This window comes from Calonectris borealis, chromosome 4, assembly GCF_964195595.1.
Source record: "Calonectris borealis chromosome 4, bCalBor7.hap1.2, whole genome shotgun sequence".
Lineage (NCBI taxonomy): Eukaryota > Metazoa > Chordata > Aves > Procellariiformes > Procellariidae > Calonectris > Calonectris borealis.
The window spans coordinates 62456963-62482598 of record NC_134315.1 but is presented as its reverse complement, the minus strand read 5'-3'; the positions used below and the strand labels follow the sequence as shown (position 1 = coordinate 62482598).

General features: G+C 43.4%; 1 protein-coding gene across 17 annotated transcripts in view; it reads left to right on the top strand.

Annotated features, from left to right (window-relative positions):
- Positions 1–25636, top strand: part of ADGRL3 (adhesion G protein-coupled receptor L3) — a 272261-nt gene that overhangs the window by 174350 nt on the left and 72275 nt on the right. For 13 of the 17 annotated variants that reach the window (XM_075149835.1, XM_075149829.1, XM_075149836.1 and 10 more), the window contains 3 exons: positions 8049–8234; positions 12020–12058; positions 24908–25091. In XM_075149835.1, coding sequence (XP_075005936.1) covers positions 8049–8234; positions 12020–12058; positions 24908–25091 — 409 coding nt within the window. The remainder of the gene's footprint in view (positions 1–8048; positions 8235–12019; positions 12059–24907; positions 25092–25636) is intronic. The other 4 variants (XM_075149833.1, XM_075149834.1, XM_075149831.1 and 1 more) reach the window with 1 other exon arrangement.

Below are 25636 nucleotides of genomic sequence, written 5' to 3'. Positions count from 1 at the left end.
TGATTAATAAAGACTGCCTTTGCTGGCATTAGCAGCTGTGCAGCTCTTGTTTTATGACCCACGTACTTATCCTGGAGGGGTTAATATTACTTACTCTAGCCATAATTCATCCAGGCAGCTGAGACCTCTTGCTGCTCGGTGAAGATGGCTAGGCTGTTAGCCATTAACAGAGGGAAATAGTAGCCTGCACTGATGAAATCTCCATCAAGGTTAGGCTTATTTTATTTGAAACCCCAGCTATCATTTGCGTAACAAATGAGCCCCATTTAATTTGTTACACGCTTTCAAAGCAGGCTGAAATTGAAGAGCCAGATTTTCAGAAATGCCCAGCAGGTTACAATTGGGACTGGATTCTTTTTTTTTATTGTTATTATTTTTCTGGAGGAATTTAGTTTTGTTCAGCTTTGAGAACCTTCCACCAGTCGGTGGAAAGACTAGGGGGATCTGCCAAATTACTCTGGATCTAAACTTTTGATGCCTGAGTGGGAATCCACTGGGATCTTGGGATATGTGGCCCAACCTCTATGGAGAGCTGCCACAAAATGCCAAGATTTTCCAGGAGTGACTTTTGAGGGGAGGGGCCTGCCAGGCTTGCCTAGGGTCTTGTGTTGGGGTTTGCATTCAGTAGGATCCTTACAGCAAACACAGTTTTAAATTACTTAGGAAATAACCGATAGCCACTTGGTTTCCCTGCCCAAGCAAGAGGCTTGGAAATCATCACTGCACTTAGAGATGGAGACTGATTTATTCCATAGATCAGGCACTGGTTTCTCACATTCCTGCTGTGGACGGGACACTTCCCTGCCTGAAGCTTGAGATCCAACACCTCCCTAAAGCTGAAAAAGGAGCCTTCCTCCTCTAAGCCAAGCCGGCTCCTCTTCTTGCTGCTGTGGGGGCAGCTAGAGGAAGCAGTAAGCCAGCCATGCCATGAGGACACAGGGTGGTCGGATTCTGCAGCTTAGCTCTCCTGCATCCCCAGCACTCAGGTCCTCCTTGGCCCACATCGTCCACAGCTGCAGCACAGCTTACAAAATGGGTGGAAACGCTTCTTTGGCAGCCAGGGTTCATACCTGCTCAGCGTGTCTTCGCTCCTAATCTGCTTTGTCTCCCAAAAATCCCCTCTTCTGTCACCTGCTGGGTCCAAGCTGCTCAGGAAGAAAGGTGATGGGTCCCTTGGAGGAATATCAGCCAAGCCAGAGAGGATGGTAGGGAAATGCTGTGCTTGCTTTCATGTCTCTGTAGTGAAGTAAGGATTATTACTAGCTTCTTTTCTTTCTCCTGCTGTGCTCAGACCGTACATTGGGTGTTTGCCTGCTTGCATCATGGTATTAGGTTTTACAACCCTCTGTTAGCTTCCATTAGAGTTATTGTGCTTGATGGAAGATCAGAACAAATGTCCGCTTCAGCAATTCATTGGCCTCCTGACATTTACTTTAACTTTATTGTTGTGCCTACCATGCCCTCGTAACGTAGCAGGAGAATAAACTTGCCAGTGCGATTGAATTATGCACTGCTACCTGGGTTATTTCTAGAGTCAAGCAGTAAAAGGAAGCAAAAAGGTCAACTTTGGATACATTGCATTGTCCTGATCATGAGGTCATACATTCAGTCTCAGCCTGTTTGTTTTACCTCTTGCTTTCATCAGTACCGTCCTTGGCACAGTGTGTGACTGGCCTGAAAATAGCTTCTCCTCGCCGCAGCTTTCAGTTGTGGGTACTTTCTGGGAAGAGCGGCACCGCTACGCTCAGCTTCAAGCCTCTGAAAGAGAGGAGGCCTTTTTTATAGCAGAATAGAAAGCAACATGTCCTTCATGAATGCATGAAAAGCCTCAGACTGTAAATCTAAAGCACGTGCCACCCATGTTCATATTGTCCTCCTGAACAGCCTGCATGATAGAGTCACAAAGAGCAGGTAAACCTTAGGGTTCAGAGGACCTTCATCAGGTCTTGTAGATCTGCTTGGGTGTGTCTGGCAGAGGGATTTTGTGAAGGACATCACCACCTTGTCGTGTCCAGGGTGAAGTTGCAGTCCTGATGACACCATGATGAAATCCTCCATCCAGGTTGCTTTTGACGGTCTGTTTTCAGAGCGCCATCACATATTGGGTGGAGCAGGTGCTACGGTTGGTGGATTATTAAAGGGACATTAAATGCAGTTTAAGTTGTTTGAATATCATAGTTTCAAAACACTTTTTCAGTCTTCTCCAGCTCTGCTGTACTGTATGGAGAGCAGCGATCCAACTGTCTGTTGGATAACCACTGTTTATAACTAATTAGTTATATCCTTAGGTATCATCCGATAAAAGAAAAAAGCAAAGTTGAATGGAATTGGATGTTCGTCTTCCAAACAAAAAGAGGATGGTAGATATGCTCTGGCTCTTTTCTATGAATGCCACATATATAATGAAACCTCTGCCAGGGAAAGAAAATGGCCATGAAGGCTTTGCAGTGTCAGAAGTTAGCCCACAGACCCTGTTTCAGCCTTGCTACCTGACTGCTGGCAGCTGATGGTGCCCGATGAAACCTGTCAGATGTTTGTCCCTCCAGAAAATAGCATCAACTCCACAGCCTTTCCAGCTGACTGGTCCATCTGTATGTCACTGTTTTTAAAAATCCTGGTTCAGTCTTTCATACCATCTTTTTCTTTTTTATATCAGTCAGCCTCAGGCTGCAGGAAAATATTTTTGCCTTTATGACTGTGTTTCAGCACCCTTCCCAGCATCTTTCTTACTACTTCTGAATTTTCTTCCCTAAATACTTCTTTTCTGCAATTTCTCTCATTTTTATTCTACTGTCCTCTTCTGCACTCGGCTCCCTCTGAGAAAGGTAGAGCTGAAACAGCGAGCGATGCTGCAGGAGGGTCATTGTTAATCTTTCCAGACAAAGCTCCCTGCTTCTGTTCCTTGGCATATATGAAACAGGCAGGAATATATGCCCTCTCCAACAACTATTATTTCACAGTCTTTTCCGTCATAAGAAGACACGAGATAGTGGTACAAACTTGGAAAATAATACCAAAGCGTTGCACAGCGTGATTTCAGGTATGCTAATGCTCATTTGCAAATCTGGCCTGAATCCTGCCAGTATGCTCAAATGGAAGAGGGGAGCAATTTTTTTGACAGAGCTAGAAAACTACGTTTTGTGTGTTGGCATATTTGGCAGGAAACTTTTTTTTTCTCCTTCAAATTAGCATTCCAAGACTAGATTTAATCAATTTGTAAAAGGCAAAAAAAATCACCCAAAACAACCAGAAACCCAACAGAAGTTGGGTTTGACGGGACTGCATAGGAGACACTTCAATTTCAGTGGAAAATGCTCAGAAGAATTGGGGAAATTAGCATTAACATCATGCAGCCATCATTTTGGATACCCCTCACATTATGCACACAGGCAGGACGGAAAGAGCGTCTCAGTACTGTTGTAGTGACTTGTAGCTGCATTTTCTGGGTGACAATGAATAGGTTTGGAAATAAGTGTCGGTGTTAGGAAGTAGCTTCATCACCTGTCAACCACACACATTGTCCCGAGGGAATGGCACATCTCCGTGTTTTCAGGAAACCTGGGTGTGTGAAATGGGTTTGGGTAAATACTTCTATGTCCCAGGAGTTCACAGATTTTGAGCTTTTATGTGCCTTTTCTCAGGCATTTATAGAATCATAGAATCATAGAATAGTTTGGATTGGAAGGGACCTTTAAAGGTCATCTAGTCCAACCCCCGTGCCATGGGCAGGGACATCTTCAACTGGATCAGGTTGCTCAGAGCCCTGTCCAACCTGACCTGGAATGTTTCCAGGGATGGGGTGTTTACCACCTCTCTGGGCAACCTGTTCCAGTGTTTCACCACCCTCATTGTAAAAAATTCCTTCCTTGTATCTAGTCTAAATCTACCCTCTTTTAGTTTAAAACCATTCTCCCCTTTAGCAACAGGCCCTGCTAAAAAGTCTGTCCCCATCTTTCTTATAAGCCCCCTTTAAGTACTGATAGGCTGCAATAAGGTCTTCCCGGAGCCTTCTCTTCTCCAGGTTGAACAACCCCAACTCTCTCAGCCTTTATTCATAGGAGAGGCGTTCCATCCCCCTGATCATTTTCGTGGCCCTCCTCTGGACCCGCTCCAACAGGTCCATGTTTTTCCTGTGCTGAGGGCTCCAGAGCTGGACGCAGTACTCCAGGTGGGGTCTCACCAGAGCAGAGTAGAGGGGCAGAATCACCTCCCTCGACCTGCTGGCCACGCTTCTTTTGAAGCAGCCCAGGATACTATTGACCTTCTGGGTTGTGAGAGCACATTGCTGGCTCATGTCCAGCTTCTCATCCACCAGTACCTCCAAGTCCTTCTCGGCAGGGCTGCTCTCAATCCCTTCATCCCCCAGCCTGTATCGATACTGGGGGTTGCCCCTATCCAGGTGCAGGACCCCGCACTTGGCCTTGTTGAACCTCATGAGATTCACACAGGCCCACTTCTCGAGCTTGTCCAGGCCCCTCTGGATGGCATCCAGGTCCCTCTGGATGGCATCCAGTCCCTCAGGCGTGTCAACCGCACCACCCAGCTTGGTGTCATCTGCAATCTTGCCGACAGTGCACTCGAACCCACTCTCTATGTCATTGATGAAGATATTAAACAGTACCGGTCCCAATACGGACCCCTGTGGGACACCACTTGTCACCGATCTCTGTCTGCACATTGAGCCGTTGACCACTACCTTCTGGATGCAACCATCCAACCAATTCCTCATCCACCAGACAGTCCACCCATCAAATCCATACCACACCCATTTAGAGAGAAGGATGTTGTGGGAGACTGTGTCTAAGGCCTTACAGAAGTCCAGATAGACAACATCTGTAGCCCTTCCCATGTCCACTGATATAGTCACTCCATCATAGAAGGCCACTAGGTTGCTCAGGCAGGACTTGCCCTTGGTGAAGCCATGCTGGCTGTCTCGAATCACCTCCCTGTCCTCCACGTGCCTTAGCATAGCTTCCAGGAGGATCTGTTCCATGATCTTCCCAGGCACAGGGGTGAGACTGACTGGCCTGTAGTTCCCCGGGTCTTCCTTTTTTCCCTTTTCAAAAACAGGGGTTATGTTTCCTTTTCCAGTCAGTGGGAACTTCACCGGACTGCCACGACTTCTCAAATATGATGGATAGTGGCCTAGCAACTTCATCCGCCACTTCCCTCAGGACCCGTGGATGGATCTCATTGAGTCCTATGGACTTGTGCACCTTCAGTTCCTTAGATGGTCTCGAACCTGATCTTCTCCTACAGTGGGTGGCTCTTCATTCTCCCAGTCCCCGCCTTTGCCTTCTGCGGCTTGGGGGGTGAGGCTTGACCACTTATTTCTTCCATTGTTGCTTGTTTTGGAGTGTTTATTTGGTCACCCTAGAATTCCTGAGATTTGCAGTTTTTAGGATCAGTCCAAATTAAACGGAAAAGGGTTTATTAGTGACCAGCCTGCACCACTTTTGCAGACAGGTAGGAACAATGGCACCCTGCAGGCTGCAACAAGAGGCTTATTACAGGGAAAGAAAACTCTTGGGTTTGCCTTTATAGCAGCTGAGCAATTTGCTCTGAGTATGCCAGTTTGCATAGGTGCGTGTCCAAGAGAAAATGTACGCATCAAATATTGGGTAGCAGGGTTTTTTTCTAACGTATCTGTAAAAAACTCTTGCATTCCTGCAGTTTTCTGCAAGGCTTACAGAAACACTGTGTGTCATGATACATGCTAAGAACTGCAGGAAAATGTTGAAATTGATTTCTTTATGTAAAGGGATTTGATGCAGTCATTCTTTAAAGTTCTGGGTGCCCACAGAAGAGGTCAAAATTCAGCCTTTATACTGATATATGCCTTTCTTCAGCTGCTTAGGAGAGCAGGCAGCTGTAAGAATAGGATCTGGTTTCTATGGCATTAGCTTTGTGTGTAACAAGGAAGAAATAATTTAATTTTTGAATATATGTTATCACTGCTCTAATGGAAAGAACAACACATTATCTCCTTTATTTATCTTATCTATATCATCATATGCCTTAATTCTCTGAGATGAGCATATGAACATCTTCAGTTAGATTTCATTAAATCAGATGGGCTGTTGCTGTCAAATTGATGGAAGTAAATTATTCATTTATAACTCAGCTAATTGATTTACAGAGAGGTAGAAGCTCAGCCTGCAATCTTTTCCTAGAATTTTGCTTTTATAATAAGCACCAGAAATTGAAAGAACAAGAGAAATACCTGATTTCTAACTGTTGGGAGCTAAGACAATTGGAAATTTCATATGAAGAACCCAGCAGAGTTGGTCATTGAGCCCGACAGAGAAGTGGGAGCTTCATTTAAATGTCATCGTGTGTAATTCTCCTTATCCCTGGCATATTCCCCATAGATATGCATTCCAGATCACAGAGTGGTATATAACGAAAAAAAGACCAGCAACCTGCAATAGTATTTTCATAGTGGGCTGCGTGTAGAAAGGAGGTGGGACAAGCTGCCGTGACCCAATCCCCGTGGCACAGAAGAGGAAAGGGGCACCAGGTAGGGAGAGCAAAACAGAGCAAGAAAGGGGGAAAAGCCACAGGGGGAAAGAGAGAGCTTCCCAAATAATTACACAGTGAATTTCACTGCAGGTGATTCATGGGTTTTATGACTCAACTAGACAATAAAAGTCTTTTAATAGAAGATTCAGCCAAACAGCCTTCTTGGTTTTCCCTTCCAGCGGGCCTCTGCTTGAAGCCTTAAGCCTTTTGCTCCTGAGTTAGTATGCTTTTATATGCTGAGAATCACTAGCCTCATTACAGATGTAGTGGCTAGTGTGGTAAGCAGCACGTCTCCTGTGTGCAAATGCTAAGTGGTAGATTAGCACCTGATTATTAAATCCACATGATGGGAATTGTGAACTTTTTTCTCTTGTTCATCTGTGTTATGTCACTGTCATGGTTTAACCCCAGCCGGCAACTAAGCCCCACACAGCCGCTCCCTCACTCCCCCCCAGTGGGATGGGGAGAGAATCAGAAGGGTAAAAGTGAGAAAACTCGTGAGTTGAGATAAAGACAGTTTAATAGGGAAAGCAAAAGCCGCACACACAAGCAAAGCAAAACAAGGAATTCATTCACTCCTTCCCATCGGCAGGCAGGGGTTCAGCCACCTCCAGGAAAACAGGGCTCCATCGCGCATAACAGTTACTTGGGAAGACAAACGCCATCACTCCGAACATCCCCCTTCCTTCTTCTTCCCCCAGCTTTATATGCTGAGCATGACGTCATATGGTATGGAATACCCCGTTGGCCAGTTGGGTTAGCTGTCCTGGCTATGCTCCCTCCCAGCTTCTTGTGCACCTGGCCGAGCATGGGAAGCTGAAAAGTCCTTGACTAGGGTAAGCACTACTTAGCAACAACTAAAACATCAGTGTGCTATCAACATTCTTCTCATACTAGATCCAAAACACAGCACTATACCAGCTACTGGGGAGAAAATAAACTCTATCCCAGTCTTTGTTCCTTTTACAAAAAACTTTTTTGCACAGGAGTTGTAACAAAAATCATCTCTTCGCTATCAAATAATCTTCTGGAATCAGAAACTGTTCATTCTTGACAGGAGAGACTATTTACATGGTTTCTTTTTTTTTCAAGTGGCATAGATAAGGCAATGGTACAAGTTAACTGAAGCCCTCCCTAGCATGGGCATCCCATGGAAAGCAATGCCATCTTTGGTTGCATCTGCTGCAGTGCAAAGAAGCAGCTGCCCCTCAATTCCAGCAGTGCCCTGTGAGAAGATCAGAAATTGTTGTGTTGAAGCCAGCATGGTTACTGGAAAAAACACTTGCATTTAAACCATACTCAAACGCTGTACATGATCAAACTATGAAGACCCTTTGCCATAGTTTTCCTCCTTGGAAACTTCTTCTCTTCATCTATTCTTTTCTTCTCCTCTTCTTCTTCTCTCCTCTCCTTCTGTTTCGTCTTGCGGGCAGTTGACTCGCTTAACACTGTGGGGCTGGAAGGGACTGGAGTAACATCATACTAACAGCCAGGGACAACCTTTTCCTCTGCTTTCTCAATTGCAGATGAAGTCAGGGGAGATGGCTGCCAACATTGCCCGGGAGCTTGCGGAGCACACAAAAAACCACTTGTACGCTGGTGACATCACGTACTCTGTGTCCGCCATGGTCCAGCTGGTGAACTTGCTTGATGTGCAGCTCCGAAACCTGACTCCGGGCGGCAAGGACAGTGCTGCACGCAGCTTAAATAAGGTAAAAACAAAGGGGCTCGGGAAGGGACAGGAGGCTGAAGAAGGATTTGGCTCTCCCTGGAGAGCTATTATAAATGTCTTTCTGAACAACTGCCGTTATAGGGCAGTGATTCTTTCGTAGCAGACAAGAGTACCTGGCAGTTTTTCGTTTACAGTGTATTTTATTCTGCTGAGAAACGAAACAGTTGTAAATGCCAAGTGTACTATTGGTGCTGGGAAATGTATACCCTTAGATGTGTAGATATATGAACTCCAGGTACTTCATTGTGGTCTCAGCTCTCATAGCTCAGTATGAGAATAACTCAAGTAATGCCACAGCAATTATTTTGGACTTGTGCCAGTGTGAATGAGACCAGAATTTTGTCCAGAGTTTCCAGTGCTGAATCTGTCTGTGAAATGCCACGTAATATGATCCAGAAAATCTGGATATTTAAAGCCCCAAGAGACAGAGTCTGGATTTTGATTTTTTCATCTTGTAACGTTACAAGATGCTGATGTGAAGGTCCAATGAACACTTTTATGCATGAATATAAACAAATACAAGCAGACAGAAACATTTATTTACACTGGAGATACATTTACCAAAGGCACATAAGATAGCATCGTATTTACACTTAAGGTCTTCAGGATGGTTTAGTATTGGAGGGCCTTTTTAATCAGGACCTGTGACTTAGCCCAGAAGCACCTTACTGCATGATGACAGTGTGGTTTCTGTGACTCCTGTTTGAGAAGAATTATTAGTCCTTTTGTCATTTCCAGAATTAAGTGGAATTGCTACATACTAAAGATGCTAGAAGTTGCCAGTCATGGGAGGAAATAAAGGCTGTGGAGTCTGTGAGAATACATTTCAAGTTGAGGGCTTCCTTGGTCCAAGGCCCTCTTCATCACCGACTCTTATGTAAACACATGGGATAGGACTTATATAGGATTCAGACGGTGAATTATGCGGGCCTGGTCATCAGAACAAAGAACAGCTGAACCCTGTGGCTATGAGCACATGTTTATATTGGTCACCCAGTTAAAATAAGACAGAATTTTGTTCTCAGCTGCATAGCTGGCTCTGACAGCCCTGGCATCCATGTAAGTGAGAACAGAACTTGGACCCAAGGTTTTTCGGGGAATAAATGATCCTAGCTAAGCCTGAAATTTCTTGTGTGTCTTCTGAAGAGAAATACTTTTCAGAGAAGTAACATTGTGTTTTTTCTTGTAAGTTATTATTGTAGACTTACACTGTTTTAAATGCAAAGGGCTTCTGGATTGTTTAAGATTACAGCTGCATGGGAATTGAAGTCCTGCATCTCATGTGCTTTGCATGTGCTGTGAATTGAGTTATCCTGATGCTTTTAATTAGTGCTTCCAGCTATTTTATAACAATCTAGGTAATAGTTGTATTAACTGTTACATCAGCATAACATTATTTGCTATAATCATACCACGGTTCTTTGTTTGAAATGATGGTGATGTCTGACAATATCAGGTAAAACCAGCAATTAATGTCACCTACTAACGGGTTTTAGGGTTGTAGTCTGCTTGCTCTTCTGAATATGCCCTAGCCACACCCAACATTTTGTCACTTCAGCTTTGCAAGCACATATTTTTCATCTTTTTATATCCCACCTTCTGATATTTGTTTCGATTACATGAAATGGGGTTGTATCACAGGGGCAGGTGTGAGTTACCAAGGGAAGGGGAAGACTGGGCAAGGCAGAGCTCCTTGGCTCGGCTGTCAATCCTGGGGTCCCCCTTGCAGGTTCCCCCCCCGCCATCAGCTTTGCACAAGCAGCTCATACAAATCAATTGCACTCCGCATTAAAATTCTGGACCGTGTGGAGTCCTGCAAAACAGCGATGCGAGTCAGTGATCCAAATGACATGCTCGGTAATTTACTTGCTCTCATTCCCCACTTAATTCTTTAGAAGAGCAACTGCTCTGTGTTCATTTAAGAATGCATGAATTCAACTTGGAAGTAGTATTGGGCAAACAAAAGGCAGCAGAGTTACTGCTCCATTTTCCCCTTCACTGATCAAGAGTATTTCCAAAAAAAAAAGGAAAAAAGTCATTTGCAAAGAGTTTTGTTTAGGGCTGTTTAGTCAGAAAAAAGAAATAAAGTAAGCATTAGCCATTAAATATTCCTTTAATCATTAAAGGAAACGTGCTGGGGATCTGAAAGTAATCACCTGTGCTGTTTTGTACTGTTTTTTTACAAGCTGATGTACAATGAATTGAAATAAACTGGCATAATCAGAATTTTTAAAAGCTATCATCTTTCAGGAGCCACTTTCCTGTCACTAAAAGCTTTATGCTTTCCAGTGGATCAAGCTTAATTAAGGTAATAATTGTTCTATTGCAGACTGGCAAGACCCCCAAGTGGATAGCTCTGTAATTTTTAGCAAGGCTTTCTTTGATCTCCATTTGTTTCTGTAAAGTCTTCGTACTGGCCAAGTTTACCCAGAGGAAGATTTCTACTGTTACAAATTGATGAATTAGAAATTGAAATTAGGCATTGCGTGATACCTGGGTGTATTTTGTTTATTTCAGAGCCTCAAAACTCTCAGGGACAAATTTGGCTCTCATCTGTGCTAATGGGATTGCACTGCTGTGAGTTGAGAGCACAAGTTACCCCGAATATCTATTGATGTGCAATTTCCAACCCAGGCACATCAGCGAAAACAAACCCAGCCAAGCCAGTGGCTCTGAGCAACCTGATTTTGCGAGGCTTAGTTGCACCAATGCAGAGCTCACCAATTCTAGCTCGCTGCTGCAGACTGCCTGCAAAGTCCTGGGGAGTAAATAAGTGCCCGTTTGAATTTCATGACACACTAAAATGCAGTTATCAGGCAGGAGGCATGCAAGTGCATATCAAAGTACAGTCCTAAACGTGGCTCCTATGGAAAAGGTGGGGTTCTTTGTGGAAAAGCTGTTCAGCACATAAAGCATTTAGGCCCAGGAATTACAAAGGAAAGCACAACTCAGTATGAGAGGACTGGAAAATGCATTCCTGGAGAAGCTGTTTAATCCAAAGGGGAGAGGATGGCCTCTCAACTGGAGATATTTACATCTGATTCCCTTTTCATTGTTATGTCCTCTTCAGTGGCCCTTTATGCTATCAGGAGCCCTGGGCAATGCTCTCTCCTTCAGTGCAATGTGTTATCACATTCGACATGTGCCTGAGCTGGCTTTAAGCAAGCTTGCAGCAGCGAACCTGGAGCACTATAGGTTTTGCTTTGAGCCAGAGACCTGAGCAGGTGTATCAGGATGGGTCCGTACTGGTCCATCCTGTATCACGATGCAGTCCTGCATACATCTTGCTCCCTGGAATTGGTCCTGCTCATCCAAAGCTTGATTATACCTCACTGTGCCATCAGTACTGTCTGACTGCAGAGCCCACACTCCTCTTATGTAAATAACCATCAGCCCTATCCTTTCCAGCCTTGTTTGATGTGGAAATATCATGTGTGATCTCCAAGCTGTAAGGAAAACATCATCTCTTGAGCACCTCTACTTGACTGCAGTGTCTCCTACCATCTAACAGCTGCTCTTGCAAAGTTGCTAGACTGTGCTTTACGTCACTGAAAAAGGACTAACCCATATTTCTAGAGCCAGTCCTTCCAGCCTTCCACTGCTGCCTAACTCGCATGCTTCTTCTGGTTTGGTTGGTTTTCAGGAGCTGTTTAAGAGAGAAATGAGGGTTTTTTCATAGGCGTTTTCTTCAATTTTTTTTCCCTTGTTCTGTCACTAACTTGTTTTTTCTATTCCGTCTTTAATCTGCTGTCTTTATGGACTCAGCTTCAGAAAAGGGAGCGCTCTTGCAGGGCCTATGTCCAGGTATTTCTTGTGTTTTTAATACACGTGTCCAGTTGGTTGACTGAATGACTGTGAAGTGGGTCTTGTCTCTGTGAATAATCTGATTATTACCATCTTTGTGGCAGCAAGTTCTAAGGTTAAGGTTACAGGATAATTTCATTCTTCATCTCCCCCCACCTGCCCAGTTGCTCTCAGACTTCACAAAAATTTGGGGCAAAATCTCTGAACCAGAAAGGGAAAAACCAGAGGAGAGATCTGGCAAGACTCATCCGGCCAGGAATAAGCAGGACAGTATGGATGCGTGCAAGTAAAGAATGCAAAATTCCTGCTCACGGAGGTGTCTCCAGACCAGCTGGATTTCGCTTGCGGCATGTCACTCATATAATTGCCGCCTGCATTTCCTTAGTTTTCTTTCTTCCCCTCTTACACTTGCAAATTTAGAAACAATTTGAAATGGCAACAATTGGCATGAAGGAGGAGGTAAGATCGTAATGAAATGCAGAGTGTCCTCACAGAGGGATGTAGGAAGGAGGAGAGTGCTGCAAAGTAAATATAGGATTAGGAACATAACGTCCCATAAAGTTCAGCCAGCTGTGGCCCGAATTTTGTAGGCTTACATTGTGTTTTACATGAACAAAGTCAAGCCCCAGCGTTTTGGAAAGACCCGCTTGTAGGCTTTTCAAGGGTGGAGCCTCGGGTCATGGTATTTATCCTGTCACCTTGCCTTGTAGCATTTGCTCCAGTGACTTTTATATAAACCTGTTTGTATACAATGGGTGAGTTAATGCTGCTTTAAGAAATGTGAATGTTTTACCTTCTAATTTCTGTCTTGTGCTTATGAACACTGATGTTGTATTTATGGGTGGTTGATCATTATTTATATGTGTATGTGTAACATGCAGAGGTGTAAAAATGAACCCCATGTTTCTGGAAGGGGCTGCCGATGCCTGAATTTTCCTGCAAAATTCCACTTCCTACAGTCGGTATTGACTTTATTTTGTGAGCTCATATTTCATTTAGTGTGTGGGATTAGATGGTTTAGATTCCTAGGACATCAAAAATAAAACATTACCCCTCTGTGCTGGTAGGCTGTCTGTCTTTGCTTTGGATATGGTCATGAGAGAAAGTCACCTTTTCCCTTCCTTATACATTAATGGGTAAAGATGGGTTATGGAGTTACACATCCCTTGTCTGGAGTGATTTCTCTTAAGATCCCAGAGAAAGTAACTAGCATTTGAAGGAATTTAGGAAAGTTTACAGTGCAACTCTCACTCCCAAGCTAGCTATCTTGTCTACTGGTACCACTGGAAACCTGGTGAGTCTGGTTTGACCATGGACCACACAGCCCTGTTGGGGACCTTGGGTGCTACCTGACCCATAGTTGTACTTTCTACTAGCTGCATGGATGTACTCTACAGAGTCGATGCATGCTCCTGGTCTTTTTGTCTTCTTTCAAACAATAGTGAATAGGGAGTTTAATATACTCTACAGAAAGGTTGGTATTGATAGAATAAAGCCTGAATATTCTGCACAAACTTCATCTTACCCTTAATTTCAAGGACTTCTTCCCTTTCACTTGGAAAGGTTACTTGTGTGTTTAAACATTAATCATGCGCCTACCTCTTTAGTAGGCAAAAACTGATGAAAGCTCATTGCCTGAGCTGTTTAGTATAAATATGGACAAAGCTGGTAAATGTATTGAAGAGGACAGTCCTGTAATAGAGGGCTTGAAGAATGAATTAGATGACCTAATTGAACCTTTCCAGCTTTGCTTTGTATTATATGGAGGTAAAGTAATGTATCTGGACATATTTTCATATAGTATGTTTCCATTTGGAAAATCAAGTAGCTAGTCGTCAAAAAATCTCGTGAGGGAGAGTTTGTCTGTAATAGCAATTAAATGTGACTGCAGATATTCCTGTTACAGGCCACTTATCCTTTACCAGGCAGTGAAATGTCTGGGCTGGCTAAGGCAATTCAGCAGAGATTTTTCAACAAATCTTAAATGGTGAAATCATGGACTTTCTGAAGTCAATGGGAGATGGGAAGTCACTGGGAAATATGCCACTGATGGCAGAAAAATAAAGTTTTCAACCTTGCTGACATGATCTCCATGTGCTGATCCCATTATTGTGAATAGCATCCATGGCTGAATTCAGCTTACAGGGCTGGAAGTGTACTTTCAATCCTGTGCTCCCTAGACAAAGGAAAGTGCGGTACAAAGTCTATGTGAGAGATGTCCAGCAATTGTAAATATCAAAAGTGCAATTGAGAACAGGTGGATTTTGGGGAGGAGGAGGGTGACTTGAGAAGATAATAATTGCTAAAATCAGTCTTACTGTTTTCTTTGGGCTGACAAATTTAAGTAGTCATGACAGAGCCCCTGTAGTGATTGGGGTGTAAAGTCCTCTTGAGCCCAAAATAAATGAATATAAATAAATATGTAAAACAAATCCGGAAATTTTGTGAGTTATTCAAATATGAGACTGGGAATGCCGTATCAGATTATCATCTCATCTCTCTGGGTTTTTATAATTAAAACAAATATTGATTTAATTTGTGCAGTGTCACAATATTTGTTGCATTAAAAGCTCAGGGATTTTGTTTACTGGAGATAGAGGTTACAAGTGCTGCTCCTTTAGTTGCAAGTGTGGTAAATGATCAAAAATCCAACAAGAACCAACCCGATAGGTGACGTGATAAATACATACTAATATAATGACTAGACAATTGCTGGGAGATTTTTCGGTCACGGTGATATTTAAGAAACTGCCACATGGGCTTTACTTCATGATACTAAGAGTCAGCTCAGGCTGAGCTGACCAAGGTGGATACCCAAGATGGACAGAGTGAGTGGCCTTGGAGAGGTGCTGCATTAGCTAAGGGGAGCTTGGACGCAATGCGTGGCTTTTTGGAGAGCAGAGATCTACATCTCTCATGCCCACCTTTCTGCAGTGCACTGTTCTTGCATTCTATTTTGGGAAAGGGATGGAAAAGTTATGTGTGGGAGAGTGAGTCACAACGGGTGACACATTTGATTAGCATAGCTTCATTTGGTGACCGGTATGTGACGTAAGCCAGTATGAATTTTCTGTAATTTTTTCAGAATTGATAATTGTTCGTTTTCCAAAGGCGTTTCTCCTTAAACTGAAGCACTGGAGTTGTAGAAAACATGAAACATTTGTCTTTTGGGGGCTGTGAAACTGGGTTTGGTGTCACAGATTTCTTCCATGCCCTTCCGCAAATGGCACTTACTCACTATTTCTCAGCTCTCCAACTTAAAATGCCATGGGTACAATTCCCCCGGCCTCTGAGAACAGAGGTGGGGTAGTAAAGAAAAAAAAAAGGCTGAGTACTCAGATATTGCAATAAGTGAGGCCATATTAACAGGGAAAACTTAAACACGGGGAATAAAATTAGAGAATTATGCTGTAAGATTTAGTAGCTGGAAACACAAGCTTTAATAAAGGTTCATACCACGTCCGGGCATGTAGAGTCTTTTTATCACATACATGCACCTGATGGCAAAATCTGAGCTCACCTCCTTGTTTCGCTTGGATTTGTGGGCTGGAGCTCTGGGACATCATGAGGCCAATGTCTTTCCCGCGGTGCCAGCCGGCAGCCTCTTCCCATGTGAAATTGCATGCTGCATTTGGGATACAGATCTTGGAAGACAAAAACTTCACAGGGTTCCCATTCTTTTCGGTTTTTTATTTTTTAAAGCTTCAAAGCTGGAGGCTGGTGAATACAATAGATAGCCTGAGTGGCAGCTTTGTGGGAAAGGTGGAAGGAGGCAGCAGAGCGTTGCTTTTGCAACATTTTCCTGGTCTCATGGTGTTTGCTGCTCTGGTTCCTGCTGTCCTCTGGGCTGTCCTGTAAATCAGCTTGCCCTGTTTTGTAATTCTGGGTTTGTCTGTACAGCAAATGGTGAAGATTATGAAGGTGCCACCCACTCCGTGAAGATCACAAGAGCTTCTGGGTGCAGGTGTCATCGGAGCCACCGATGAAGCCGGTGCTGAGCTGCTGGCAGGTTCCAGGTAGCAGACAGTGGTGGGTGGTTGCAGTCAGAGTTGTCCTTCTGGTTCTCCTGGAATTTTTCTGAACGCTTCACGCTTGTAATGTGGGGTGTTTGAATTGCTGTACTAAGCAAAAAATGAAAGGCTTTCCTCAGAGGATTCAAGGCATTAAGTTTAGAGCTGAGTAGAAGAGACTTCTTTTTTTGTTTGCTAACCTAGTAGCTCTCAGCAGATAAAAGGTGCATCTGGGACTTAGCCAGTACTATTTAAAGTGGATTAATTCTGTTTGTCCTACTTCTTTCTTGCTTGCATGGCTGGTCCCAACTTCCGTGAAGACTAAACGAAAGAAACTTGTGGCTCTGAGTGGGAGCGTAAATTGAATTATGCTGCATTTACTTGTGTTCTTGTTGTGCCTGTGACAAGAAAGACTCTGACCTCCATTTATATAGAAAGGGGCAAATTAATGAGGATTTTCGAGTTCCTTGTTTGGTCACTTAATTGGCTGTATGACAAAGAGCTCTGTGGTGCGTGTCAAACAACTTTCAGAGTCCTCTAATGATTTGTGCATTGCTGGACTCCTGATGCTATTCTGCGTGGCGTGTCAGGCGAGGTATCGTTAAAGTGGCTGGAATAAATTGGCTAGCAGTGTGCATACAATGTCGTATATTAACTATAGCTACAGGGAGTACTTTTAGCAGCTTTTTCAAGAGATCGAGATGTTTGCCTATCAGCATCAAAGTGCCCCAAACTTTCGTTTAATATAATTAAAAGGACATCTGAAAGAAGTGTGACTCGCAGCGGGGTTCTGCGGTTTGGTAGCCCTTTGTTAAAACTCTGTGAACTTAATATACTTCACAGCTTGAGAAACCTGCACTTGATTTGTGTCAGCAAGAGCGAAACTAGAAATCCCCACCCTGCATGTTTCTGCCGCAGTGAGCTCGTTGTTAGGGGGGAGGAGGATCAAAGCAGCAGCCTTGGGTTTGTCACCGGACTCCGAAATTCCTCGCATAAATATTAAAAAGGAAGGTGACCGCATATTCCTCTACCTACAACTGAGCTACACCTATGGTTATGTGCCCACATGTAACATAGTAAAACTGAGAAAAAAATCTAGCGTTTTCTGCATTGCTATGTGCTTACTCTCTGCTTTAGGCTGAGTCAGTCCCGGAATCTGGTGGCACTGGTAAAAAGTCTCAGTATAAATTGCCAGAGAGGTCAGTGGGTGATGTCCCTTTGATTTGGACCATTGGAGGAAAGGATGAATATCCTGGACTCCCTAGGAGTTCCCTTGAAGGCTATGGATATTCTGTCAAAAATTTCTTGTTTGCAAGCCATTTTCCTTTCTTGCTACAGCTTTGCTCGCTTCCCCAGTGTAATTACTCTAGCAGTTGCTTGTATAGTCTCAAATCCCGAACAGTAGGGCAGCAAATACAGATGATTCATAAATGCAGTTCTCAGCTTATTCTGCAGGGAAGATCTCATTAGATGAAATAGATCGTATGTTATTTCCTTCTTCCCAATCAGTTCCTTTTATTTCAGTCCTACAGATGCCTTCTGACCTTAAAACATTCTTCCTCGTATACTAAGCAAAGCAAAACCATAACCTGTAATTTGTAACCTTCTTCTGTTTCTCAGATCTCCTATTTTTTTGTGTGCTCCCGTTAGGAGATTACTGGTACTTCAAGGCCAAGATTGCAAACCTTGCATGTCTAGTGCAAGACCATTAATTCCATAGTTAAGCATTTTGTAGATGGCCTAATTTTAATAAAGATCAGTGCCTTTCTTCTCACTGCAGTGAGTTCTCAGCGCTGCTGAAATTCAGGCCATTTCTGAGTCAGTACAGTTCCTGTAGCCACAGCATAAACATTTGCGGTAGAGTTGAAAAGAGAAGGTTGCATGCTCTTTTTTGAGAGCCTTTGCTCTCAGGCTGTGGAGCAATTTTAGAAATCCCTCTGCAAGGTCAAGGGAAGATCTCCTCTTGCCTTTGCCATGAGTAGTAGGTTTTGGCTCAGTTCACCAAAACTCATCAGTTGCCAATCACCACTCTGGTATTAGGTGTGGGCTAGTGTTTCTGGCTTAGTTTTGAAGGCAGAAGCGGAGATTAGCAGTAGATAATCTGATGATTGATATATTTTTAAGTACTCATTGTAGTTCAGCTAGTTTCAATCTAAATATGTGTTTGTCCATTTCATTGAATATTATAATTGTTTTGTGATGACCTTACTGCTTTGTAAAAAGCCTTAGACAGTAGCTGGACTTCCCTGTAAGAAATTGTCTCCAGTGTGCTTACTTATGCTTTGACCAGAGACAAATTTTAATTTGGAATTAAAAGAATAAATGACAAGGTGAATATCCATCCGAGGGTGAAGAGCCTTGTCAGACAGATTTGAAGGCACTTCTCAGCTAAGAAGTAGGATTTAACACCATCATTTATCCCAAATGACTTTTTCCTTGTTTAGGAAGCTGAAGAAATTACATGTGCATCTATTTTTGACATGAAGTCCCACAGAGCGGATGAATGTTCCAGTTTGATTGTGTAGTGGGATGAGGGCGCGTCCATTTGCCACTCTAAAAAGACATGTCATTTCCTGAGCTGGTCCCTTTCAATGCAAAGAACCTTGCCAGAAACGACTCCTTGCATGCCCAGATCCATGCTTTTATGCTGGTCCTCTTCTCCAAAGGGCCCATTCTGGCTGTGCCAGGTACATTCAGAGTTAATGGGAGTTTCTCTTGTACTGGTGCTTTTTCTGGCCAGAGGCAAGAATCACACAACTTCCAGCAGAACTTGCCATCAATGGCATTGATTGTGCCTTTAACTCAATTAATTTGGAGGCTTGCAAATATTGATAGCTTAAGAAAAGGTTTTGTTTTAGCACTGGGTGTTTCATATGAATACAGAGCAAAACCAGCTGTTCTTGAGTAAGGAAGCAGGTAAGCTTTTTTAAAGTACTACTGCTTTCCAGTAGGAAAAAGGAAAAAAGAGCATAACATTGTGATCATTGAACCACACCCACATTTCAGTGCATCTGCTCTCTGACGGGTTTTTCATTTTCACTGTGCACTGTGGACCTGAAAGGGTTTTCATGCTTTTTTTCTCCGCTGATTTGCCAAAAAACCTCAAGCTGCTATTAAAAAGTGGGCTAGTAATGTTTTTGCATGCTTCGAATAAAGATGGTGATGCACTTGTTTTGGAGCAGTACCTGGAGACATCAGGCAGGACCGGAACCTCAGACCGTAAGCACAGTCTGAGGCTGTGTCTGTGCGATTGCACTCTACAGTCTTAGCACTGCTGTTCTCAGAAAGGGTGAGCAAACCTCCTTTGATGAGACTGTGCCATCAAACACCTTTGGTACAGGGGTAGCCGTACAAGCATTCCTTGTTTTGCACCAGCCGTGATTTTAGTCTACTGATGCAAAGCACAGCCTTGTTGCTGTAGCTCCTTCTATCCTAATTTTTGAAAGTGCATTGCATGAAATATTCCTGTGAGATCAAGGAAGACAAGTGTTAGCAGTATGAGACAGAGCTTTAAAAGTGATAAAATGCAGATATTTTAATTAGAGATGTCATTGCAAAAGTGCTTTAATGCCCTGTGCCACTGTCCTCATTCTCCCAAAGCTGCTATAGGAGGTACGACCTTGATGTAGGTTCCATGCAAAATAATGTATACAGTGTGTACAGTCTCAAGGAGGTGCTCCTTTGTAAGGAAGGACAAACTGCATATTTGAAAATTACGCAGCAGAAGGATTCAACCAATGTTCCCTATAGGGCCTGCTGGTATTCACTTGCCATGAAGCAGTATTTTCTCCAGTCGTAAGTTTGTTGAGGTTTTTGTTCTTCCATCACTGCTCAGTTAGATGCCGAAATGACCGATAAAGTTTAGGGAGGTCCTAACTCTAGGAGAGCTGCTCATTTTCTAAGGTTAGAGTTGCTGTGCTTAAGCACCATAGCACAATGCAGTCTGGTCCCAAATTTGGTAAGGAGATTGAGTACGTCTAACATCTCTCAGTGATTTTCAGTGTTGACTCCCAATTAATGACAGATTTTACATTACAGAAACTGCTTTTGTCAAAGAGCAGTGCCTTGGATGTTGGTACAGTGAGAGATAAATAAATGGGTATGGTATCACTGGGTATATACTCCCCTCCTAGGTTTAAACGTGTGTGTCACAGAGCCAGATATTCTCACCAGACATTTCTAAAGGGGGAGAAGATAAAAATAAATGAACAAGCAAAATTCAGTTTTAGAGAATGAAGCAGCTGTCACAAAGGAAATCAATGGGATATGTACGATTGGCCTTTTAGTAATGTATAATTACTGTAAGACTCCTAATTAGTTGCCTTTTGACAATATATCTTTTAATACCAATTTGTAAGTGTCTGGGAAGTAAGGTTTACATTTTGTTTGTAACCTCAGGACAAAATCAAGAAACCATGAGCATATGCCCTTATTTGGGGAAAAAATCTCCCTCTGCAATTTATTAACATTTATTTACATTGAATGTACACTCTGTGGTGCTATATAACCGCATAATGAAAGGGATCACCATCATGGGATTTGTCTTCTATGCTTGGCATGTTCTTGCTCTTCTCTCAATGTCCAGTTGTAGCCACTGCTGGAGACCTGAAGGGTCCACCAAGTCTAATATTCTCTGACCCAGGATGGTTGCTCTTTACAGGCTTGTATTTAGGGGGTTTGGCTTTGCATGTATAGGTACCCTGACATCACAGGTAGCATACGGCTACACCTACATATCTCGGGATGGAAAGGCAAATGGAAAGTCTTCCTTTTTGGTTCCTTTCTGCCATGCCCTTCTTCCCTCATTTGATCTTAGGCTACAAACAAGCAAGCTATGCCTTGTGAAAGCTTTCCCTTGATGTCATTTGAATTACTTTTGTCCTTCTCCCTGAGCATATGTGTGCTTGTGCTGCCTATTCATTAAGCCCAGCAACCATGGCATTGGTTTGGTGCCATGCTGTGGGTGATGTTGAGGTATGTTTGGGCTCCAAGCCCCACATTTTTATTTTGCATGAGGCTCACAAGGGTGCTTTGGAAATTGTTCACCCAGTTGAGCTGCATTTGGAAGAGGGATCAGGCAGGGGAAGAGAAGAAAACCACAGCAGAGGAAGTATTTTAGTTTGGAAAGCAAGGACAGGGTCTTCAGTGAGGTGGACATGCAGCATCCTTTAATAGATGTTGGGTTCTTCAGGGATAGAATTAATCTCATGTGACTTTGGGTACCTAAGTGGGGAGTTGCTGTAGTTGCTTCTACTTTGAGTGGGGAGACAAACTAGAGAGCGTCTGGGCTCCCGGCTTGACTGGATGTTAAATTCTTGAAGTGAGGTGGGATGAAACTAGGTCAGAACTTTCCTACTTCCCTCTGAAAGTCCCTACCTTTATCACAATCACCAGGGATCTCAGGTAAAACCTATCATGCCATCAGCTCCCAAGCACACCTATCTCATGCCTTCTTCAGTTCAAAGGTCCTCCATCAGGGCTAACCCTCCTTCCGCTGGTCACTGAGAGGCTTTCCTGGGAGCTTGGCACTGCTGCTTCTTCTATGCTGGGACTTCATCAGACCACAAAGTCGTTGGAGCAGGTGCCAAACCCACCTAAACCATGACAGCTCAGCTTAAACGCAAGCAGGCCGATCCTTGTCCCGTGTGCCTTCCTTCCCACAGTTCCCGCTCCCCTGCCCAACTTTTCCCAGTTGGCATCTCTGTCTCAAGAGACACTGTTGCTTTAACAGCTGTTTTGTTTCATTTAAACACCTACCTCAGCTCCTGTCCAAAATGCAAACATTTCATTAGCACCTCATCTCCTTGGCTTCAGCCCGCAGCACTCAGCCATAATTAAGTGCTGCACTCAGAAATATAATGCGGGGAACACTTGATTAATGCACTGAGACAGGTGAGAGGAGTGACCCTCTGGGGAAAGCTATGGACTAAATTCATGTTGGATGTAATGCCAACGAAGACAGTCTACCAGCTTTGTTCAGATACGTGCTAAGGACCTGACCCAAAGTCCTTGGAAATCTTTCTGGAGCTTTTGCATCAGACCCCAGATCCAAAGAGATGTGAAGTGGCTGGTTTCAGGTTAGTCACTTCAAGAGGGTGGATGCTCATCAGCACCACGTTCATTGGGTGGGGAGTACACATTGTGTGGGAAGCGGCACATTAGGCCTAATTGATGTTCTCTCTCAAACTTTGCATGCACACATGCATGCACATTTAAAAAAATAAAAATAAAAAATGCATTAGATATAAAATAATTTTTCTGGGGTAAAATCTTTGCAGCAGATGTTTCACCATAACACAAATATTTCAGCATCTGTTTCATGTTTTGACAAATAGGCATTACCTTTCCATCCGGAGCCAGGAGCTGGATCTGCTGCAAAGACTCTTTCCACCTTTCAGATATTGATAAAAGCATCCAGGATGTTGTTTTAGCAGAGATTTAAAGACACCATTAGTAGCTGAGCTAAATGGAAGTAAGGCAAACTGTAGTCTGCGTGATAACATTGAAAGGGGAGAAAAACCCTCATTTTCTGCTTTCCATGCATAAAAGATCTTTGCAAGAAAACACCATGTTGTCTAGAACCTGCACAGTAAAATAGTCAAGCTTTTTAGTCACTGGAAAAGAATACTACCTCCTTTTTGCCTGTAAAGAGATAAGCTACCAAAGTAAACTACAGAATTTTATTAAGAGCTACAAAGATCAGTCTTCCAGATTTTAAAACACCAAAAAAAAAAACCCACTTAAATGCTATGGATTTTTAGTATTTCTTCTTGACTATTAAAGTCAACCAGCTTTTCATGTACACATACTAAATGTGTTAGGATGCTTTTTAGACTATTTAGGAAAATCAGTTTAATAATCAGTATAAGAAATGGATTTATGTTTAATAAGTTCCACTTAACAGCAAATGAGAAAGGGATTTGGATTTACAGGATTGTAAAGGCTTGACAGCAAAAAGATTTTTGCAGTAGCACTAGAGGACAAGACTTTCAGCCATTTTGGTTTGCTTCAGTGGTTGAAGCATGGGTTACTCCATACTTTGGCAAACCAAGCTGTGAGGCTCAAGAGAAATGTTGTCTATTAATCAAGGGACCAGGACAGTAGCTGCCAGGGAGGGGAAGATCTATTTAAGGTACAGGAGAGGCTTGGCACAAGAACAAATGAGTTAATTGATCATGAATAAATGTAGGTTGGAGAGCAGGAGCTTTGTACTGTCAGAGGAGCCCGATTCTGGCTCAGTCTTCCAATAGGAACCATGGTGGTGTAAGAAACCTTCCAACCTCAAGCACATTTAGGATGAAAATGCACATGGCAGTGTGTCAGTGAAAAGTCTTTGCTGGGATTAAAAGCACCAGCAGGTCTAGCTGTCTTTGCTTCTCCTTGAACCTTGCTGTAACTGAAATTTTTTTGAAGGTCACCTGGATATAGGAATAAAATCAAATTCTGGTTTGATGTGATTATATTCTCCCGTTGCACATTTGTATCTGACCACAAATGGTGAGTGAGTGAGGATGCCCCGCATTCTCTGTGCCATGTAACACTCCTCCTGAGGGCTCTGCTGGAGAATGGGCCATGCCATATCTTCTTTTCACACGTCATGTTGTACGTTGGGTTTAGAAACACTGTCAGGAGTAAATACTGAAGTATTTCCATGGAAGTGAGCCCATGGCGTATCCTTTAGGCTTGCAACATGTTGAAATCCCATGGGACTGTCCTTGCCTTGCAGAATAGAGTTGTGGGTTTGATGCCTACACATTCAGCATACAGAAAATTATTAAGAAAAGAAACTTCATCTCAAAGTGAAGGTTGGTTTCTGCAGTCAGCATTAGCTGGCAGTGGAGGTGTTTCTTTGTGAGGCAGGCCTGCCTGGTGGCGAGACACTAACCAGCAGAAGAAAGCATGATCAAAGTACCTTTTTTTTTTCTCCTTTTCCTCTGCACAATCAGTCTACCAACTGGTACAGCTGATCTTATTAAAAAATGTTGCTGGAAGGTAGTTAAGTCAGCTCTGGTTAGTAACTAAGCAGGGGTTTTAGGTTGAGCAAAACCTTCTGGTTGGGTAGGCTCTACTGCTGTAATTTTGCAATCATGAGGCCAACACGGTTTTGTGGGATCCTGGATGCGCATCCAGATCAACCTGTGGGAAGTTCTCCATGGGAGAGCTCTTTGTGCATGGCAGCCCAGGGCAGAAGGTGCACCACAGGAGGGACTAAAGTTGTTACCGTGAGGCTGACTCCTTCCTGAATGGAGCAATTTGAAATGTAGTGTCTTAACTAAATCTCTACGGGCACCTGCTGCTTCTCTGGATGAAGTGGCATAACTCAACTATCTCTGTGTCTTCGTGGCTGCCTGCCAGAGGTTATGTGGTGGGAAACGCTCTAAGAAGCATAGCCCTTGCAGATACGAAATACCTTCCTTGGGTGCCCCAGCCCTACTCTTGAATTCTGGTGCTGCAGGTAGCAGCAACCTGCTTCACAGATGGGTTTTGAAATTATTTTCCTGCATGTTTCCTTACTGATTTCCTCATCTCCCCTCCGTCCACCCACGGCCCCTAATTCCTTCTTAATTCCTCCAAGCCCAGAGCTGCTGATCATGGAAGCAGAAAAGCACTACTCCCAGTCTGCATTTAGAATAAAATCAACATTTCCTCCCTCTCCCATCTGATGGAATAAATGATGCCTGGCTCCATTGCAGGCTGCCCCAATGGGTGGGGAAAGAAGGTGCTGTCCTCTCCCTATAAACTGATGTGTGTGGAGGATGGGACTGAGCGTATGTCAGAGGTCTCGATGGTGCTTTAGGTTCACTAGAGCCCTTTCTCACTCGATCCCTCTCCCTTGCAGGCCATGGTGGAGACGGTGAACAACCTCCTGCAGCCACAGGCTCTGAATGCGTGGAGGGACCTGAACGCAAGCGAACAGCAGCGTGCAGCCACCAAGTTACTCGACACTGTGGAGGATAGTGCCTTTGTGCTGGCTGATAACCTGCTGAAGACGGACATCGTCCGAGAAAACACAGACAACATCCGTAAGGGACAGATCCCATAAATACCGAGAGCAACCAGAGGGGAGGGTAAAGGCTGGGAAACCTGGCTTCGGTTTTGGCCCCTAGGTTAACTGGAGAGCAATTTGCTACATTTGTCCTGGCCCTTTGTCTGAAGGACTTAAAAGTCTTTCCGAAAGAGCCTAAAGGAATAAGGCAGCTCTCTACCCTTGTAATCCCATGGAAAATGAGCACCTCACCTGCCTTTATTACTCCTGGCTTTGAGGGCAAAATCTGTGCTAAAGCAATGAGAGCACTGCTTCACAGGGAGATTTTTCATTGTAATGCAATTGTGTTTCATTTCATACAAATTTGTGTCTTTATTTGGCTGATTGTTGATTTTAATTAAAAAACAAGCATGATGGAAAGCACCAGCACTCCCACTGTGCATATGTGAAATGAGAACAACTCTTCTTTCTATTTCTATGAATACAGATCCCGAGCACTGATAATATTTACAGAAAGTACCAATCGCCAGTGGCAAAGAACTAGCATTTTCAGATTTTCATTTTAAGCATTGTCCTTAATAT